Here is a 19,360-nt window from a genome sequence, read left to right as displayed (position 1 = left end):
AGTGGGACCTGGCAATATTCTGTTTGGAGGAGCTACTGACCCAGAATGTTCCTCCCAACTTTGTCATCTCCTCTATGCTTTTTTTAGGGGCTAAACATTACCCAATATAGGGTAAACTGAAGAAAATTCCCTGTTACAGAGAGAAAAAATATTTGTCTGTAACATCTTAGAGTGAGTATGAGAAAGCTTAGCTCCCTCCTTGATGGAGAAAAGCAGATCTCACTGTCTATGGCTTCCAGGAACTGCCTGGAACTCTCCTAAAACAGGGCTATTTAGCCCTGCGAACACTGGCAGGCAGCCTCCTTGGTCCACCCCAGTGGAAGATGGAGGAAGTAGTTTTGGCTCATAGACTCTCCTTGCTGAAATGAGCTTCTGGGTGACCCCAGAGAAGAGTCAACTGACCAATCCTAAGGCACCCTGCACTTTGACCAGGGATCACCTGCCACAACATGAGAGGGGATAGAATTATCCAAGTTTCTAGCAGATCCCTCTTATCCCTAAGCCTCTCCACCTGGTTATTTCTGTGCCCCCAAAGAAGAAACTAAGGATGTCATATCTCTGACCCCGAGTCTGACTTGGGCATAGAAATTGTTCATGGTTGTATGGGTTGACCCATGTTGGTCATAAAAGTTTCTGGGAGAAATCTGACTTGGAGTTGTCCTACCTTCTGATGAAAACTCAGAGGATCAGGGATATAAACAGTCCTAACAACTACTGGTTCCCAGATTCCAGTGCTGCAGACTTTGGGTAGTGAAGGCAAATGCATGGAACCCAGCAAATTCACATCCCCAACACGATCATGAAAGGAGGATGCACACTTACTAATCAAAGTCAAGGCTGAGACGGGAGTAGAGAAATGGCACCTGATGTTCTTTTCAACCGACGTCCCTGCTTAATTCCAAACAGATTCTGCAGGCTGGCGTCGGCAGCGGAAAGGGGATCAGTCTTCGGCTGGAATGAAAGCCTGCTGCGATGTTAATGAAGAAGCGCCAGTGGCTTTGCTGGAAGGTAATTTCGATCTACATAATTATGACTTAATCCCTCACCCCATGACATCAAAAAAGGTCCCTACCCAAGTGGAAGCTGCATGATTTCATGCCACAAAGAGTCCAGCCGTGCGACGCCTGTTCCCTTTGGTGTGTAGTGCTCACATGGGTCATGATAGCTTTATTAAATGGTGTGACCTGACCCAGTTCTTGCCCACAGGGTGCTGTTTCCTGATCAAAACCACAAAGTGTGGCTGGGCAGGCTCTGGAGAGCAATCAAGATCTGCATCTTAAAGAGCAGATTAACTGCTCAGGTTGGGAGAGCTGCCGGTGGGTGGGTGGATGAGCAGGCAGGCTCAGCCCAGAGCAGTCTCAGTTTGTTGAGGGAGCAGTTGGAAGTGAAGGAGTCCTCAGAAGTGTCTTCAGAGCGCCAGCATTCCCTCATCACACACAGCAGGTTCCCGAGCCAAGGAGAACTGTCTTTGAAGCATGGATGCCTCCCCTCCATCTTCCGGGCGGATGAGAGACACACAAGGGAATTAGACACCCTGCCAGCAGAGTCCACACTCCCTTCAAAAATGAGCTTGGAGTCCATTCAAGTACCTGAACCAGATACAAAGCCAGCGCTTGTGACATAAAGCACAGAAGAGTTACAGGAGTTACTTAAGCCAGAGGCTGTCGAGGAGGAATGGAGAGTTCGTCAAGCTGGGAGGCAGGAGGCGGAGAACACGTCTGAGGTGTGTCCATAAGGAGATGACATTTGAGCTTGGCTATAAGGATAGAGTTATGGGTTGAATTGTATCACCTCAAAATTGATATGATAAAGCCCTTACCCCCGTCCCCGTTACTGCAGAATGTGACTTTATTTGGAAAAGGGTGGTTGCAGATGTAAGAGGTGAAGATGAGGTCATACTGGGGTCAAGAGAGCCCCTAATCCAATGTGAGCACCAATCCAATTAAAAGGAGGGAAATCTGGACACACACACACACACACATACACAAATGCCACATGGAGATTGGAATTTTGCTGTCACAAGCCAAGGAACTTCACCAGAAGTTAGAAACCTGGAACAAATCCTTGTCTAGTACCTTGGGAGGTAACATGGCTCTGCTGACGCCTTGACCTTGCACTCACCTCCAGAACAGTGACACAATAAATTTCTATTGTTCTAAGCCATCCAGCTTGTGCTGTTTAGTTATGGCAGCCTAATGTATATTAGTGTCCCTAGCAAACTAATACTAATTTGTAGGACTATATCTTTAGACCTGAAAGAAGAGAATCTCCGGCAAAGAGAAAAGCAAAGACTTATCAAGAGTGAGCTTGCATCTCGGAAACATCCTACACCTCAGTCTGACTGGAACCAAGAGTCTGAAGAGGACCCAGGAGGAGGTATGCGGGGCTCAGGCACAGAGAGTTTTGAGTGCCAGGACATTTTTCATCTGGGGGAGTTTGCTTCTCAGCTGGTTTGTGTTGTGTTTATGTATTGACAATCCACTTGGGCATGAAGAGATTTGAATTATCTTCCTCTAATCTTCAGGTCTTGGGGAACCAGATTGGGTGCTGGGAAGGGACTTGATTAGAGCTTGAACCAGAAAATGAACCTGGACCCACCTCCTTAGGGAAACGAGAGGCAATTGGCAGCCTCGGTAAGAAGCTGTGAAAATCATCCAGAAAAAAAAGGAGCAAAGAAGGACAGAAACAGGCAAATGGCAGCAGAACAGAGAAGAGGGATGAAGAAAAGAGATGGATGTCTGTATTGCCCCTGGCACATGTTCATGGAGGGAGAGGGGGGAATTGACCAGAACATTGTTAATATTTTGAGCCTGGTGACTGAGAGGACGACAGTGCCATTAACAGGCTCAGTAAGGAATTCCTTCCCATGTGGGGGCAGAAGAGGGATTCCTTGGTACACACTGACTTTGGGATGTCTCTGGGGGCCCCCAAGCAAAGGTGTGCAGTGGGCTAGTGAACTTGGAAGAAAATATGACATCCTTCACCCAGACAAGAAAATTGAAACTTTGAACCCAGCTGAAAAGTAATATATAAGAAGTGAAATGAAATGGGGGAAAAATATTAATCCATTTAAAGTTTGCTTTAATCTATTGAAATATGAGTTGTCTTTCTTTAAATTACTATTAACAAAGAAAAGATTTAATCCGTGGCTGAACTTTGCATTTAGCAAAGTCATCCCTCTCTTTGGAAGGATGAAGTGATGAAATGAATAACTGTTTGTCGAGGAAGGTCTCTCCCAGCTGGAAAAGCAAAAGCATGAACTCAAGACTGATGCCCTGCAGCCTGCAAGGGTGACCTCCCTGCCTTGCTTCCCAGACCATAGCAAGAAGTGGAGGTAGAGATATCAAGGGAGTAAGAAAGCAAAATCCGATGCAGCAGCTCGGCTCGGATTTCTTGGGCAAGTTAATTAGTTGGTGAACACTGAGCTCTCACATGGAGGAAGCTCTGGTCATCAAAGTAATCTTAATTGACGCATTGGGAGAAAGAGGCAAAAGAAGGAGCATCTGGGAAGAAGACTTTGGATGCTTTTAGCACCAGAATGAGAAGTACTTTCTTTAAGACAGAGTAATAAAAGCCTTGGTGAAGTCTGACAGTGAAGGGTAGTAGAAGAATAGACTTAAATCATACCTGACCATACTCCACTTCTTTGCTTAAGTGTTCAGGACACCAAGTAAAAGTGAACAAAGCTCATACCAGCTCATCGCCAAAACCTATTAAGCCAAAAAAAAAAAAGTGGGTAAGAGCTCCAACGGCACTCAAACTCCTTGCCTCATCAATAAAAATGTAAAATGAGTGTATTGTTTTGGGGGCAGATTATGCTCAGAGACTGAGATTTGCCAATAAGTTCACTGCAAGGATTAGAATAACTCCAGAAGCCAATAGCACACAGGCTATTGTCTCTTAATAAGCTAATAAAGAAATAATATACTCCAACCCAAGGATAGATGAATCACATTATAGTTCCAGGCAAGGGGAGACAAAAGGAATAAAGTCCAAATTTCATTTGAGCTGTACCTTTAGACAAGTTGGTACTGGAAGGGATGCTTTCACCAACCAAGAACTGATGTCCAGTCGCCAATGCAAAACCAACACCCCTTGTGGCTCCAGTATGTTGCTAGGGAATATGGTGCCCTGGTGCCATGGGTAAGGTGATCTCCAGGAGCAGCTGCATGACTTTCGCCACTGCCACTAAAAGAGTCACCTTTACCACGGCCCCAAGGGTATCTGGAGAACTATTTAGGTCAGCAAAGAATTGCCTTGCCCAGAACAAAACTCTGGGATGGTCCTCACAAACTCTGGGAATTAAAACCTAAATGTCCCCTCACCATATTTGCTTCTTCATATGTTTTGATCAATAAGCTCCCAGCAGGGCCCCTGGGTAGCTGAGCTCTGAGTGCTTATCAGTGACAGTAGATGAGATGTTGACATCCTGACACAGCTTCCTTCATTCTTATATCAAAGCAACTTCTAAAACCAACTTTTTTTTGGGCTTTGTCATAAACAAGTGGATTTGAAATCATATCAAACCAACACACAACAGCAAACCACAAGCAATTCATTTTTAGTAGCCAGATTTGAAAAGGTGAAAAGAGGGCTTTCCCTTGTGGTGCAGCAGGTTAAGGATCCGGCATTGTCACTGCAGGCTCAGGTCGCTGCTGTGGTGTGGGTTCAGCCCCTGGCCCAGGAATTTCCACATGCCATGGACACGGCCAAAAAAAAATAATAACAATACTACAATAAAAGGCAACAGGAGAAATGAATGCTGACAACATTTAGTATTTTAATAAAATATCTTATTTAACCCAGTATGTCCAAAATATTACCATTTCAACATGTAGTTAATGTATTTTTTTTAATTTTTGAGGTGTTTTATGGAGCTTACCTGAGGACAGGGACTTCCTTCAGGCTTGAATCTTGCACTATGCTTATCACAGTGCTTTGCACATAAGTCCTCCATAAGCATTTGTTGAAATGAGTTATAGGGATAAAAATCCGGGGTGCCCTATGAGCATAAATTTGCACTGTGAAAAGGTTAAGAGTAGAAAGAACACAGAGAATACTGAGAAATTCATTTGAATTTCAGAGAGAGAGACATGGGAGGAGGATGCTGAGAATTGGGAGAAGAGGTGCACATGGGGGGCAGTCGGCAGACCCTTGAAGAGCCCCAGAGAAATCAGAGACCCGGCATTATCTCATTATCACATTAAAGAGCTTGAGCTTGGGTTGACTGCCCTTTGTTGACAGGATACCTGTTTGATCTTATAAAACAACATGGTGAGAGAAGTTTCCTATGGCTTCTGTGAAATTGCTCTGCATTTCACAGAAAAGCTCTCTCAATCCCCAAACTGGAACGAATGTGAAGTGATTAACTGCCCCAGATTCTACTAAAAGGAAAAAAATCTCAAAATGGCTCAAGTAACTGGTTAAACTATTGGAAACATTTAAGAGTGAGTACCATCATCAAGGGAAATAATGAAAGACACAAGATGGTCCTTGGCCTGAGCAGAATGTGGCCCATTTCTGCTCCCTCTGAACCCATCCTGTCACTATAAACTTTGGTGATTTTATGTTAACACAGTTCAAAAAGCCCTGTGTAGGGGAGTCACCAATCCATATAAGAAGAAACCATCTCTGCCTCTGAACCATTTTTTTAAAGGAAACCCATAAGCCCCTTCAGTAGAGACATATCATTGGCCAGACAAGTGCCATGTGATCCTTCTAAACCAATCACCAGCAAGGCACTGAACACTCTGATTGGTTGAAATGAATCAAGGCCCTCAGCAGGGGCTGCAATGGGACCAGCCTCCCGGAAGCAGCACTTGGCTGATAGAAAGAAGAGTTTCTGGAGGGACTGAAGTTCTGTTAGGAAGGTGTGGAGTGGAGGTCAGAGGTAACAGATGCTAGGTCTGTTAACAACAGCGAATGCTCCAGCCTGAGTATCAGTTTTTAATTTGACTTGTTAAACTGATGAAACCTCAGCTTTTTTCCTCTGAGAGTGTTCAGTTTTCTGTGGAATTATATGATAGAACGTGGTAGCAAAAGCATGGGTTTTGGGGTCAGAAGACCTGGGTTTACTTTTTTGCGTACCGCCTACAGGCAGTATGTACTCATAGGCGTTTCACATAACCTCTTAAACTCTTTCTTCTGGCTTGCAAAATGGGGATAATAATTCTTCCTGTTGTGAATATTAAGAAACAGAAAGTATATAAGGAATCCAGGATAGTGCCTGCCATATACTAGGTGCCTTTGTCGTGAAACCCCTTTCTCTGTGTTAGAAATGGTGGTGATACGGGGTGGGCCAGCTGCTTATTCATTCGCTGGGGAGTTGACATCCTAGATTTGTTTTCAGGGGAAACACATGAAATTACAGTTCCAAGGAGTCTTCTGAGGAAACAGGGACAGTGAAGTATTTTTCATAAATACTGAGGAAGGGAGGCATCTAGAGTCCATCTAGCAAATTAGGGGGCCCAGACAAAAGAGCACACACTGGCGTGCCCTTTGTCTCCTTACCAGGACTCGACACTGTGCTTGTTCACTGGCCACTGTCAGTAAGAGTGGCTGGATTCTAAAAGGGCCCAGGGAGCCACAGCCACCCCCCTCCAACGCACCTTCGCTTAGCTTCTGCTCCTTGTCCATAGCTCCATCGTTAACATCTCTCACATTGTCTTACAGAACCCACCCATCTTCATGAATCTTCTGTACTTAGTTCAGTTTCTCCTACTAGACCAAGGGTGAGCATAGGAACCTTTTTAAATTGATCTTGTCTCCCTAAGAGAAATTCCAGGAATAAAAGTGTCTGCTTAGTATGTAAATTATAAAGGAGATTGCCATTTGCTAACTAAAATGTGACCCCTTTTAGTGCCATGAGGAGGTCATGGGATGTTCACTTTTGTCTTTAAGGGATGATGGCCAAGCGAACAGAACCGCCCTCCGGGGAGCCATTAAAAAGGCTTAGGAAGGGCTGAGGCTCTGACCCACATTTCATTTTTTTTCCCCCACATTTCATTTTTAAGACACTGCCATCTTCTTGCTGAGTCATTCTTTTCTTGTCTGAGCTTCTCTGGGCAGCTCTCTTTTAAACTATTGCTTCCTGAGAGGGAGTTCTTGTTCCTCTCTTCAGGTAGAGTGGCTCAGATTTTATGGGATCGGCTCTCTTCACTTTGCTGCTTTTCTCCAGGAGCTGTATGTTTACCAGACTCCCTTTAAGAAGAATGTCCAATTTTCTAAATAGTCTTGATAGAAGTTCGGCAGTGGTGGCCTCGTCCCTATTTTGGGATTTCCACACATTACGCATGCTGTGATGTTTCCTCTCTTCCGATGGTTCATTTCTTGAATGGTGGAGCTCAGAATCCTAACTTGGACAGACTACATCTCAGATGCTACAGTCTGTCACGTCATTAAAATGCTTCTGCTCTTTTGCTCTCAGTGAATACATTAATGGACGTGCTTAACAATGAAAGGTAGTCCATTTCCATATTTATTATTGCAAATCAGGAAGTAGGTGAAGAGATGGACCTGGTGACTACCAGCATTTGCAGCAGAGGGAAGGGTAGGAGAGCATGACCACACTATGAAGCCAAGTCCTTCTCTCCATGTAAGTTCCAAATACCAACTGGTATCTCAGTGATGGAAACCTGCTAAAACCTTGAAACCAATAGCCACACCATCATTTGGCATTAAGTGGACTTGTCTTTGGCCTTACATGATACTCTCACCTTCCCTTTCAAAGGACCTGATCTTTTTCTCAATGATGGACCCTTTGGTGCCCCCTGTTCTCTGCCCTGTGTTGGGGTAGGGAGGTCCAGAAACTATTTCTTCTTCCTTTCTCTCATGTGTTTGCCTACCAGTAGAAACAATAGTACTGTTTCCAATCTGAGTTTTCTTGTGCTTTTCTAGATTCTCATGCATCCCAGCACATTCTCCCCCCGCCCCCATCTTCCCTTCTTCTGTTCATCTCTTGCTGTCCATGCAATTCAAATGACTGCCTCTTATTACGGCAGCAGCCTCTTCAGTGGGTCGTGTTGTAAAACAATATAGATCTTTCTCCTCTTTACTCCAAAAAACGAATGTCTTTGGTGGTCAAAAAGAAAATTAGTAGCAGCTGAAAGTAGAATTTTAATGACCCTAAAACCTCATTGTTATTCAGCTTTAACTTGAAATCCTACCTCCTCTTCCACAAATTCCTATTAATTCATCAGCTAAATAATGTGGCTGCTGCTAAAGATTCTGACACCTAATTCTCTGCCTGTGCAGGTTTATTGCCAGGGTGAAAAATACTTTGTCTTTTTGCTTTCATTTTTTTAAAACAAGCATAATGAAAATATAAAATATTGTTTAGGATTTATCTAAGAGGACTTGGCAGCTTCTGTGAGAAATGGTTGGATGGGGAGATATGAATCAAATTTGGAAGCCCTCTCTCCCAGCTCCCTAGTCATTATTTGAATGAGTATGAACTGATTGGGCGTGGAGAAGATCTCTCCATCCATAGCTATAACTATGACCCATATCCATTTATTTCTTTAAAATTTTAACATGAAAGGTAATTTTTTGAGATGGCAAAGGACCAAGAATTAGCCATGTAATCTGGCAAGTGGTAATGATTTTTATCCTTGGAATAGGTTGAATTGGAGTTCCCTTGTGGCACAGTGGGTTAGGAATCTGGCATTGTCACTGCAGTAGCTTGGATTGCTGCTGTGGTACAGGTTCGATCCCTGACCCAGGAACTTGCATATGCTATGGGTGCAGAAAAAAAAAGGGCTGGGTTTATAAAATATTCCACCATTAGTGTACTCATTATTTCTTCTGAGGCATAGACGTGCAGTTCGGATAGTTGCTGCCCAGAGGTACTGGAAGACAGTTGTGAAGGCAGAAGCATCATCTTATGAATTGAATCAGCAATGAGGGTAGATGGCAGGCATGGGGAAGTGCTCTAATTCTGAATACATGTGTGCCCAGGATTCATCCCTAGGGCACCAAATTCTAGGTGTAGTTTATAGATATTTTATTAATGTTTAATTTATATTGGAGTATAGTTGACTTACAGTGTTGTGTGAGTTTCAGGTGTGTACAGCAAAGTGATCCAGTTATACATATACATATATCTTATTCTTTTTCAGGTTCTTTTCCCATACAGATTATTGCAGAATACTGAATAGAATTCCCTGGGTGATATGGTAGGTCTTGTTGATTATCTATTTTATATATAGTAGACTTATATCACTTAGGATAATACCCTCCAGATCCATCCATGTTGTTGCAAACAGCAAGATTTCATTTAAAAAAAAATATTGAAGTATAGTTGATTTAAAATGTTGTGTTAATTTCTGGTGTACGGCAAAGTGATTCAGAGATATATATGTATTCTTTCTCATATTCTTTTCTATTATGTTTATCATAGGCTATTGAATATAGTTCCCTGTGCTAAACAGTAGAACCTTATTTATCCATCCTATATATACTAGAATATATACTATATACTAATATATAGTATATACATATATACATACATACACTAGTATATACACTATATACTAATCCCAAACTCCCAACCCTTCCCATCCCCAACCCCTATAGAATGTCTTAATTCAATTCCAGCTAGATAGTAGAAGTCCTTTCTGGACACAGTCAGATTAGTTCAGTAACTGAGACAGGCTTGGGGGTGGATTGAGTTTACCCATTAGTTTAGGTTCAAATGCATAGAAGAGAAATGAGACGTGGAAGATATAATTCCTTTGAGGGGTGACTAAAGGAACATGATTAAAAAAGTAGAAAACTTGAGTGGTTCCAGATTTGTGCCATCTCTCCGAGCCTCTGATATAAATTGTTGTTTGTAACCCATACTTTGGGCATACTTCCTGTGCTCCGTGTGTAAGCATATATCTGTGGCTGGCTGGAGGATGAACAATGCCTTAGTCGAGGGTATGAAAGGGGACCTTCAGACAGGAACCACAGTCCCAGAGATTCAGATGTGAGGGAAATTCTGACCATTTTCTTGCCTGTCCCCCCCATCCTCTGCCTTCCATTGGCCAAAAGCAATTACAGGGCACAGGGCAAGAGATCCAGGTAATACCTTCTTCAGGAGTCAGCCCCTCCAGAGATACAGAGACCAGAAGGAAACAGAAGGGACAAGGAGGAGTGGAGACTAACCGGTGTCTGTGTCTTACAGATTATAATTAATCCCGATCAGGTGCTCAGTAATGTCTGCCCTAGAGTTAGTCCCATCTTGTAGAGTGTTAATGCTCTCTGCCTAAAGAGAAAACCTTTGTTTCTTTTGAGAACCGAGAACAAATAAAAGGAGTAGTATCTTCTTAGTAAATGATGTTGGGGAAATCAGATGTCCATGTGCAAAAGAATGAAGCTGGGACTTTGCCTCACGCCATGTGTAAAAATTAACTCCAAATGTATCAAAGACCAAACCATAAAAGCTACAACTATAAAACTCTTACAAGAAAACATAAGACAAAAGTTTCATTCATGACATTGGATTTGGCCATGTCATAGCGATTTCATGTCATGACATAGTGACTTCGCAGATATGACACCAAAAACACAGGTAACAAAAGTAAAAATTGATAAATTGGACTAAATTAAAGTAAACTCTACATCAAAGGATATAATCAACAGAGTGAAAGTATAGCCCTTAAAATAGGAGAAAATATTGCAAATCATATATCTGATGAAAGATGAGTCTCCAGAATCTATGAAGAACTCCTACACCTCAACAACAGAAAAAAAAAGCAAGCAGATTTAAAATGGGTAAAGGATTTGAATAAATATTTGTTTCAAGAAGATACACAAATGACCAATAATCACATGAAAAGAGACTCCATATCACTCATCATTAGAGAAATGCAAACTAAACCCCAAGGAGATACAACCTCACACCAATTAGTGTGGCTACTATAAAACAAAACGAAACCAAAACAAACAAACAAAAAAAAACCTCAGAAAATAACAAGTGTTGGTGAGGATGTGGGGAAATTGGAAACCTTGTGCTTTGCTGGTGGGAATGTAAAATGTGAAGTTGCTATGGGACTTCCCATTGTGGCTCAGCGGAAATGAACCTGACTAGGATCCATGAAGACGCAGGTTCGATCCCTGGCCCCGCTCGGTGGTTTAAGGATCCAACATTGCCATGAGCTGTGGTGTAGATCGCAATGCAGCTCAGATTTGATATTGATGTGGCTGTGGTGTAGGCTGGCAGCTACAGCTCCAATTTTACCGCTAGCCTGGGAACCTCCATATGCTGCAGGGTGGCCGTAAAATGACCAAAAAAAAAAAAAAAAAAAAAAGTGAAGTTGCTATGGAAAACAGCATGGCATTTCATTTAAAAGTTTAAAATAGAATTGTTTTATGATCCAGCAACTTCCCTTCTAGGTATATACCCTCAAGAATCAAATGCAGGGTCTCTGCCCACCCACGTTCTTAGCAGCATTATCCACAATAGCAAAAAGGTGGAAGCAACCAAAGTGCCCCCTTGACAAATTAATGGATAAGCAAAATATGATGTATATGTACAGTGAACTATGATGCAGCCTTAATGAGGAAGAAAATTTGGGCACATGACACACATAAACCTTCAGGACATTATGCCATGTGAAGTAAGCCAGTCACAAAAAGACATATACTGTGTGATTCTACTTAATATGAGGTACGTGGACGAGACAGAAGGTAGAGTGATGATTTCCCGGAGCTGAGGCAAGGGGCAAATGGGGATTTATTGCTTGATGGGTAGAGAGTTTTAGTTTTGTGCAATGAAGAGAATTCTGGGGATGGACAGTGGTGATGATTGCATGACAATGTGAATATACTTACTGCTACTGAATGGTACACTTAAAAATGGTTATGGTGGTAAATTTTATAATATTTTACCCCCCCCTTTTTTTGTCTTTTTAGGGCCACAGGTGCGGTACATGGAAATTCCAGGCTAGAGGTCGAATCGGGGCTCTGGCTATGGGCCTACACCGCAGCCACCACATCGCCAGATCTGAGCTGTGTCTGTGACCTACACCACAGCTCCCGGCAATGCTGGATCCTTAACCCACTGAGCGAGGCCAGGGATTGAACCTGCATCCTTATGGATACTAATCAGATTTGTAACCGGGTGAGCCATAACAGGAACTCCTTTATCACATTTTTTTTAAAATATAGTATTAAAAGCAACTCAGTACCTAAATAGTTAAAATCCAATTTCTTCAACATGATTTTGATGCAAAAGAATTTTATAAAAGCCATAAATCACCTTCGGAATGAATTCCCGATCAAGATGGAGTCTTTAGTAACTTGACTTGGTCAGGAACAAAAATCAAAACATGACAGAGTGAGAGCTGCTTGAGGGGACCTCAATAATTAATGAACATTGAAAAATGCCCTAAGCCTCCATTTATTTATCATGAAAATACCATGCATATTCAGAACAGTTTGTATCTGCAAGACTCTTGACAAAGCAGATAAATAATTCAAACACGGATTTGCTCACCTGGGTATCTAAGGGCAGTAAGATGTCAAAAGTCAGGATCCTGTCCTATTTTTCTGATGGTTTCTGGTTTTTGTTCTCCAGAACATTGCCAGTGTCCTATGACTCACTAAAAGACCCTGTGGGGCACCTCAAGGTATGATTTCTCTTTACTACCTTCTTTCTACTTTTGAATATACGGAGTTTCATTTGAAGGGAAAAGAATTCCAGAGCCACCTCTTTTTATTTGCAAAGCCACCTCTCGTTTATTTGCATGTTTTTCAAGCAAGAGTGACTTTTAAAATTATTGTTATTTCTCTGTGCATCCTAGACTTTTTCAAAAATATTCTTAGTGCTTTGCATCATCACAGACCTTAAGGAAGGCAAGAGTGGTCCTCAGACGGGGGGGCGTGGAAGATGATGCTCAAACAGAGCATCCATGCGGTCCACTTGGCTGCACAGGGTGGTTGGTACAATTACAGTAAAAGATAGGAGAATTGTTCTTTTTCAGAGATTCCCAAGGATTCTTTGTGTACCTTACTTACAAACCGCCCATAAGTGTCCGCCTGTATGATGGTTAATGTCAACTTGACTGCACCATGGGGTGCCCAGACATTTGGTCAAACATTATTCTAGGTGCATTTGTGAGAGAGTTTCTGGTTGAGATTAACATTCAATCAGTAGATAGGTCAGGCCCATCGCCCTTCCTGGTGTGGGTGAACCTCAGCCAATCAGTGAAAGATTTGAACAGACACAAAGACTAAGTGGGAGGGAACTCTGCTTGTCTGACTCTGGAGCTGGGACATCTGTCTTCCTCTGCTCTTAGGCTGGAGCTTATACCATCACCTCTCCTGGGTCTCCAGCTTGCCAACCTCAGACCTTGGGACTTCCAGCCTCTATAATCATGTGAGCCAATTCTTTATTATAAATATATATCCTATTGGTTTTGTTTCTCTGGAGAACCCTGACGAATATACCTGCCTTGTTGGAAAGACTCGCAGCTTCTCTTTTGGCCTTTATAGTAGCAAAGATTTGTTTTTGATGAAAGATAATACTGACAGTAGCAAAGGCCAATATGAAAACAATCCTTTAAAGGCAAGAAGAGAAAGCGTCTAAGTTCAGTCTGTTACTGAATCGTCAGGTGAGACTCTAGGCAATCTAGATATTCATTATATGTGTAAGTGAACTTTCGCTGCCTTTCAAACCATCCCCAATCTTAGTGGCTTAAAAGAACCATTTATTTAGTTTGTAGTTTTTTGAGTTGACTTTGCGGTTCTTCCGGTCTGGTTTTTGCTGGGTTTTTGTTCATCCACTGTTTGCTGGGTTCCTTCAGGCATCTTGGATCGGTTGGCAGGTTGGCTGACGCTGGGTGATCTAAGCTGCCTATATTCACATGTCTGGCAACAGGGGGAGCTGGCCAAGGCCCCAGATAACCAGGCCATTGTTTGTCATTATCCAGCAGGCTGGCCCCGGCTTTTTTATAGGATGTTTGCAATGTCCCAATGCCGGAGCCCTTCCAAGTCTCTGCTGCTGGTGCCACTTTTGCTACTGTTCTATTGGCCCAAGTGAGTTACATGGCCAAGCCCAGACTGTAGGAGTAGAAAAGCAGACTCTACCTCTTGGTGGGAGGGGCTAAAGTCACACTGCAAGGGGTGTGTACAGGGATAAGAAGAATTGGTGGCCCTAGGTGCAGTCTACCCCACTGAGTCAGCCATCTCCACACTCACCTCATTTAACTCTCCCTGTGACCTTGAGAGGCAAGAGTGAGGACTGGCTTGGCTTCACCAGGTCTGACTCTAAAAAAGTCCTGTTAGATCCCTTGAATGCTGGTTTGTGTCTTTTTATTTTCTTGGCAACTTCAGCATTTAGGTACTCTGTTCTTCCTGCATCCCTCTGCAAGGATGTGATTTCACTCAGGAAGAATGAAGGGGCAGCTGCCTTCCATATACTCACCATAAAGCCAAGCTCGTGTGTAGTCACTACATGTTTATAAAGCATCTACTATGTGCAAGGTACTGTTTGCAAGGAAAGGAGGCATCCTCAGTGGAGAGAGTTAACCAAGGAAGTCTGGCCATACGGTATAGATGTAAATTGTGTAAAGTGCCTAAAATATACAGTATATCAGAGACTAACAGAGTCTCCTATTCCTCTCATGGAAAAGCATCACCTATGTGAAATGTACTTTGTCCATTACCAGAATTATAAAGTTCCTGCCTTCCTCTCACAGCTGTCAGAATCTCTCACCAGCCCCATCTTTTCTCCCCTTTTTAAAAAGTCTCATCCCCTAGATTCTGTAAGACATCTGACACATGGTGTAGCTGGATTCACTTCTTCACTCAACCTCATGTCTCCTAGGAAGGCGGCAACCTCCTCCTCCTTCCCACCTTACTGAGAACAGGTTTTACCTCTCTGTCAGTGACTTCTCAGAGACTCTCTGAAACACAGCCAGGCCAGCCTCTTTGCCTCTGTCTATGCCACTTGTCCTTTGGGGACTGTCCAGCACCTCTTTCTGTGTTTTTTCTTGAAAACTTAGCTCCCCCTCTTACCTCATCTATGAATCTTTGGAGCATCCCTGTCTTGGACACAAATGTGATCTCACCTGACAACACCCATGGACCGGCCTGGGGGCACTGCTTTATCTGCCTCAAGAAGTGAGTCCTTTCTGCCAAGAGTATTAAAGAAAAAGAGGTGGTCGTGGCTCATGTTGCCTCCAACTCAGTCCCACCCTGAGAACTTCTAACGGTAATTAGAAATCAATCGGGTAGGCCTTAGCTTCCCCTGTTATACTTCTGATTTCATTTGGAAGAATCTCTGTATCCTGCTGCCCCAACCATAATGCAAATCTCTTGATTAAAGAGACCGAGATTTTAAACTTTATATCCCTGGCACCTGAAACAGACTTCTCTTCTTGCTGATAATAACGATCTGGATGTTTCCTGTGCTTTACATCACAGCCCCCGTGATTTGCTTTTCTGCAGAACACCACTGTTCCAAACTTGCTCTTAACTGAGGTACATTGTGCTTTTCGAAGTGTATGGCTATGGAGGGAATTCTTGCACGGTTCATTCACCTGGTATCTGTTTGCTCTTTCTTCTGTTTTTATTATTTAGTGCCATTGGGATGCTTTGGTTATTAAACCTCATGTCTCTCGAAAGCCCTTTCTTTTCCATCACTTCCGCGATGATTTCTTCCAGAATTCCTTCTGGTCTTCTTTGATCTTCTTCTGAATGTCATAGTGTGACATCCTCAAGTCTTCATATCTTTCTCCAAAAGATTTCGTACAGTCCCTCCTGGCTATCAGTTTAACGTTGTAATCATTTTGATCTTAAGTTGTTGTGACTTCCCTGATGAAACCCACCTTTCTGTCTGACCTAGAAATTCTCCATCATCCTTAGCTAGTCCTCCGTTCAGATTTTATTCACGACCTGATGCTTGCAGTTCTTTGCAGACAACTCTTCATTGGCTTGATTTTTCTGCCTGTCTATGAGCTTTTTAAGATGATCTCATCTTAGGCTTCGATTTTTATCTTTGAGCTCAACACCAGTATGTGATCCAGGGTATCTGCCATCATAAAATCAGGCGTAATCAGATTATGATGGTAGGACCCAGATGATGTTCTTGTGGCTCCTATATTTTCCCTTCGTAGCCCTTATGGCAACTGAAATTGTGTAATTATCTGCATAATGTCTATAGACCCACTTGGCTATTATTGGATAATAAACTTCCTCCCTTCCTATGAATTTTTATCCCTTCTTAATAGAAAGGAATAACAAAGCATGAAAGGATATGACATTAATGCATCACATTTAAGGTTCCTCCCTGTTTTCGTTTGGCTGCTCTAACAGAGTATATGGTCTGGTTTATAGACAACAGAACTTTACTTCTTTCAGTTTGAGGGGCTGAAAGACCAAGGTCAGGGTGCCAGGTTCAGGTTCTGGTAAGACACCTTCTTCCAGGTTACAGAAGCCACCTGCTCCTGGTATCCTCACATGGTGGACAGAGGGAGCTGGCTCTCTGGCCTCTTTTTTATCCTGTTGATGAGGGCTCTACCCTCAGGACCCAGTCACCTCCTCATACCATCACTTTGGGGATTAGATTTCAATGCATAAATTTTGGGGGAGGGGGACACAAACATTCAATCTGTACACGTGCACGCCCCACCCCACCTCCGCTGCCGCCCCACTAAAGTTTTACTCAAATAATTGATGAAGTACCACGTTTTGATTAGGATGAGGGGCTAGGAAATCAGACTCTCTCCATTTGCCGTCTGGCTTTGCCTCTGCGTGACAAAGTGGGTTGTGCGGTTTATACAAGCTCGCCATGCCTCTCTTTCCTCATCTATAATATGGGGATAATAATATTCATCTCTACCTTACAGAGTCCTTGTAGGCATACAAGGAGTTAATATATGTAAAGTATTTATCAGGGTGCCCAGCACATAGTTATTAGTCATAAACATGAGTTGTGGTTCTATTTTTATTCTTATTATATCACTGGCGGCTTCCACAGCCTATCTGCTCTCCCCATGTCACGATATTCTGTGAAAATGTAAGTGTTCTGTTAAAATCACCATGAATGCAAGGTGCTGCCATCCCAGCATCCCTGAGAAGCACTGTTCGATCTTGTTTTTTCCCTCAAGACAATGGGGAGGGGTGTATGTTCTTTGCTTTGCCCAAGGTCCACACTCCTGGAAGACCCTCTTCCCACATGCAGGAAGCAGAGGGTGCATCCCTGCTTTTCCTTTCCATTCTCAATGAAGGAAGGTCATATAGCAGGGTGCTGGCTCCAGACTGGGGGAGAGCCCGGTTCTACACATAAAAGTTAGGGATAAGGGTAAATAATACCACCAGGGTAAAGCTACCAAGCAGCTGAAGCTGGTAGTTCGCACCCTCTTTTAAATTTAAGCTCTTGGAGTTCCCAATGTTGCTCAATGGGTTACGAACCCAACAGAGTGTCTGTGAGGATGTGAGTTTCATTCCTGGCCTTGCTCAGTGGCTTAAGGATCTGGGGTTGCTGCAAGCCATGGCCTAGGTCGCAGATGCAGTGGGATCCAGCATGGCTATGGCGTCAGCCTACAGCTGCAGCTCTGATGCGACTCCTAGCTTGGAACTTCCATACGCCATAGGCACGATGGTAAAAAAGAAAAAAATAAACTTAAGCTCTTTACCCCATTGATTCTCCCCTTTAAATAGCCAGTCCTGGAAGTCTTCTCATGAGAGGCGCCCTTGGGTGCTATGGTGATACTCTTCCCCTGTCTCTTTCCTCTCACCCAAGTGAATAAGAGACTAAGGCTGTCACAGAAGACGTTGCTCTCCTGGATTATCTTATCCCACTGTTTTTGCCCACCCCACTGTACCTCCCCGGCTTCAGAAATCTCAGGTCTTCCTGCCTGGCCCCAAAACACACACACACACACACACACACACACACACACCCGCGTGTACACACACATGCACATGCACGTACACACTTTCAGTATCTCATAGGGTCAGGCTCTCTGTGCCTCATCATTCCATCCTGAGAAATGAATTCATATTTCTGGGGAAAGCATTAGTGGTTAAGATAAATGGACTTTGGATCTAGGAAGATGAGTTGGAATTTTGGTTTGAGCAGAAATTGTGTGATTGGGCAACTTGCTTAGCATTTTTGAGCATCATTCTTCTCCTTCGTAAAATGGGATTATCAATTCCTCTTTCAGAGAGCAGTTGGTGGAATTAACTGAGATATGTCCACAGCACTTAGCGCAGGCCAGGTTTATAGGAACCAATGAATAAATGGAAGTAATTATTGATGTCTTATGCTAAGAGGAAGAGTTCCAATAAAATATTCCCTCGGCTTACCTTGTCTCCCTCTGTCTAATTCTATCTCCTGTGCCTGGTAAAATAATTTTTATAGAGATGATGCCTTCTATTTTGATCCCCAGAATCCCAAAGTAGGGATGCTCTTCATACAATTCCAGCATGGGGGGCATTTTGGCAAACTGGCAAGCGAAAAGATTGAGCAAGGGGAAGTCTAGCCTCTAGTTCCTGCTTGGCTGCTAACAAGTCAGGTGATTTGGGATAAGTCACTGTCCCTGGAGGGCCATCAATTTCTTCTTCTCTAAAGAGGAGTGTTGGGATAAGATGAGCTTTTAAGTTCTTTCTAGGTCTGACATGTTATGGTTCTATACGAAAGGCTTATTCTCTGAGTGAACTTTTATTTACACTTAAGAACATTAACTGATAGAGGGTTTTTCCTTCTGAGACCTCTTGTGTACTTTTATCTGGCTCCGCATTTACCACCTGCAGAAGCGGTAGTGGAAGGTAGACCGTGGAGTTTGGTTTTCCTAGGTTTGGATTTCAGCACCACTACTTGTTCTCGGGCTAGTTATTTAAATTCTCTGGGCCTCAGTTACCTTATCTGTCAAACTGGGACAGACAGAGAGTAGATGGGAAGATGAAAGAGAGAAGACATTTAGAAATATACAACTCCAAAGGCTACAGTGTAATGCCTAGTAGGACATTAACTAGTTTTCTCTCTCACTTAGTGAACTTATTTCAGAATGTCTTTCCTTGGGACTATAAATACCCTGTTACCATCTTACTGGCTCGCTCATTAATTAACGAGTTGAATAAAATCTTTCACATGTGTTTCATTCTATTTTTGCATAATAATCCTTTTTTTTAACTTTTTGAAAATTACTCTGCCACAGGTCCAAACTCTGCCTGAAGACACTTTTCTCAACAGATTGACACTGGCAAAGCTTGCTTTGCTGGAAATGCTGATTTAGTTACTGGAAAAACAAAACAAAACAAAAAACACACTGAGTTTCCATTTGTCTGTGTTCTGCCCCTTTCATCCTTCTGTCAGTTTGCTGGCCGGGTCCTGTGGGGGTGAGGATGAGGAAAAATCCCTTGCAGGAGTTCC

The 19,360-nt window shown here is 42.9% G+C and overlaps 1 protein-coding gene across 2 annotated transcripts in view; it reads left to right on the top strand.

Annotated features, from left to right (window-relative positions):
- Positions 1–906: 906 nt before the first annotated feature.
- Positions 907–19,360, top strand: part of LRGUK (leucine rich repeats and guanylate kinase domain containing) — a 173,714-nt gene continuing 155,260 nt past the window's right edge. The window contains exons 1-5 of one of the 2 annotated variants that reach the window (XR_014833784.1): positions 907–1,008; positions 2,251–2,376; positions 9,117–9,173; positions 12,560–12,611; positions 13,281–13,360. Coding sequence is in view for 1 of the 2 variants with exons in the window: in XM_085005428.1 (XP_084861554.1) it covers positions 11,562–11,650; positions 12,560–12,611 (141 nt within the window). In the remaining variant the exon portion in view is untranslated. Of the gene's footprint in view, positions 1,009–2,250; positions 2,377–9,116; positions 9,174–11,433; positions 11,651–12,559; positions 12,612–13,280; positions 13,361–19,360 lie in introns of those variants that run through there. The other variant, XM_085005428.1, reaches the window with a different exon arrangement.

Source organism: Sus scrofa, chromosome 18 (genome assembly GCF_054392235.1).
Source record: "Sus scrofa isolate SSC_HxYL_T2T_F1_AM1 chromosome 18, Sscrofa_HxYL_maternal_Yorkshire_Landrace_v2.0, whole genome shotgun sequence".
NCBI lineage: Eukaryota > Metazoa > Chordata > Mammalia > Artiodactyla > Suidae > Sus > Sus scrofa.
This window is presented reverse-complemented; position numbering and strand designations above follow the sequence as displayed.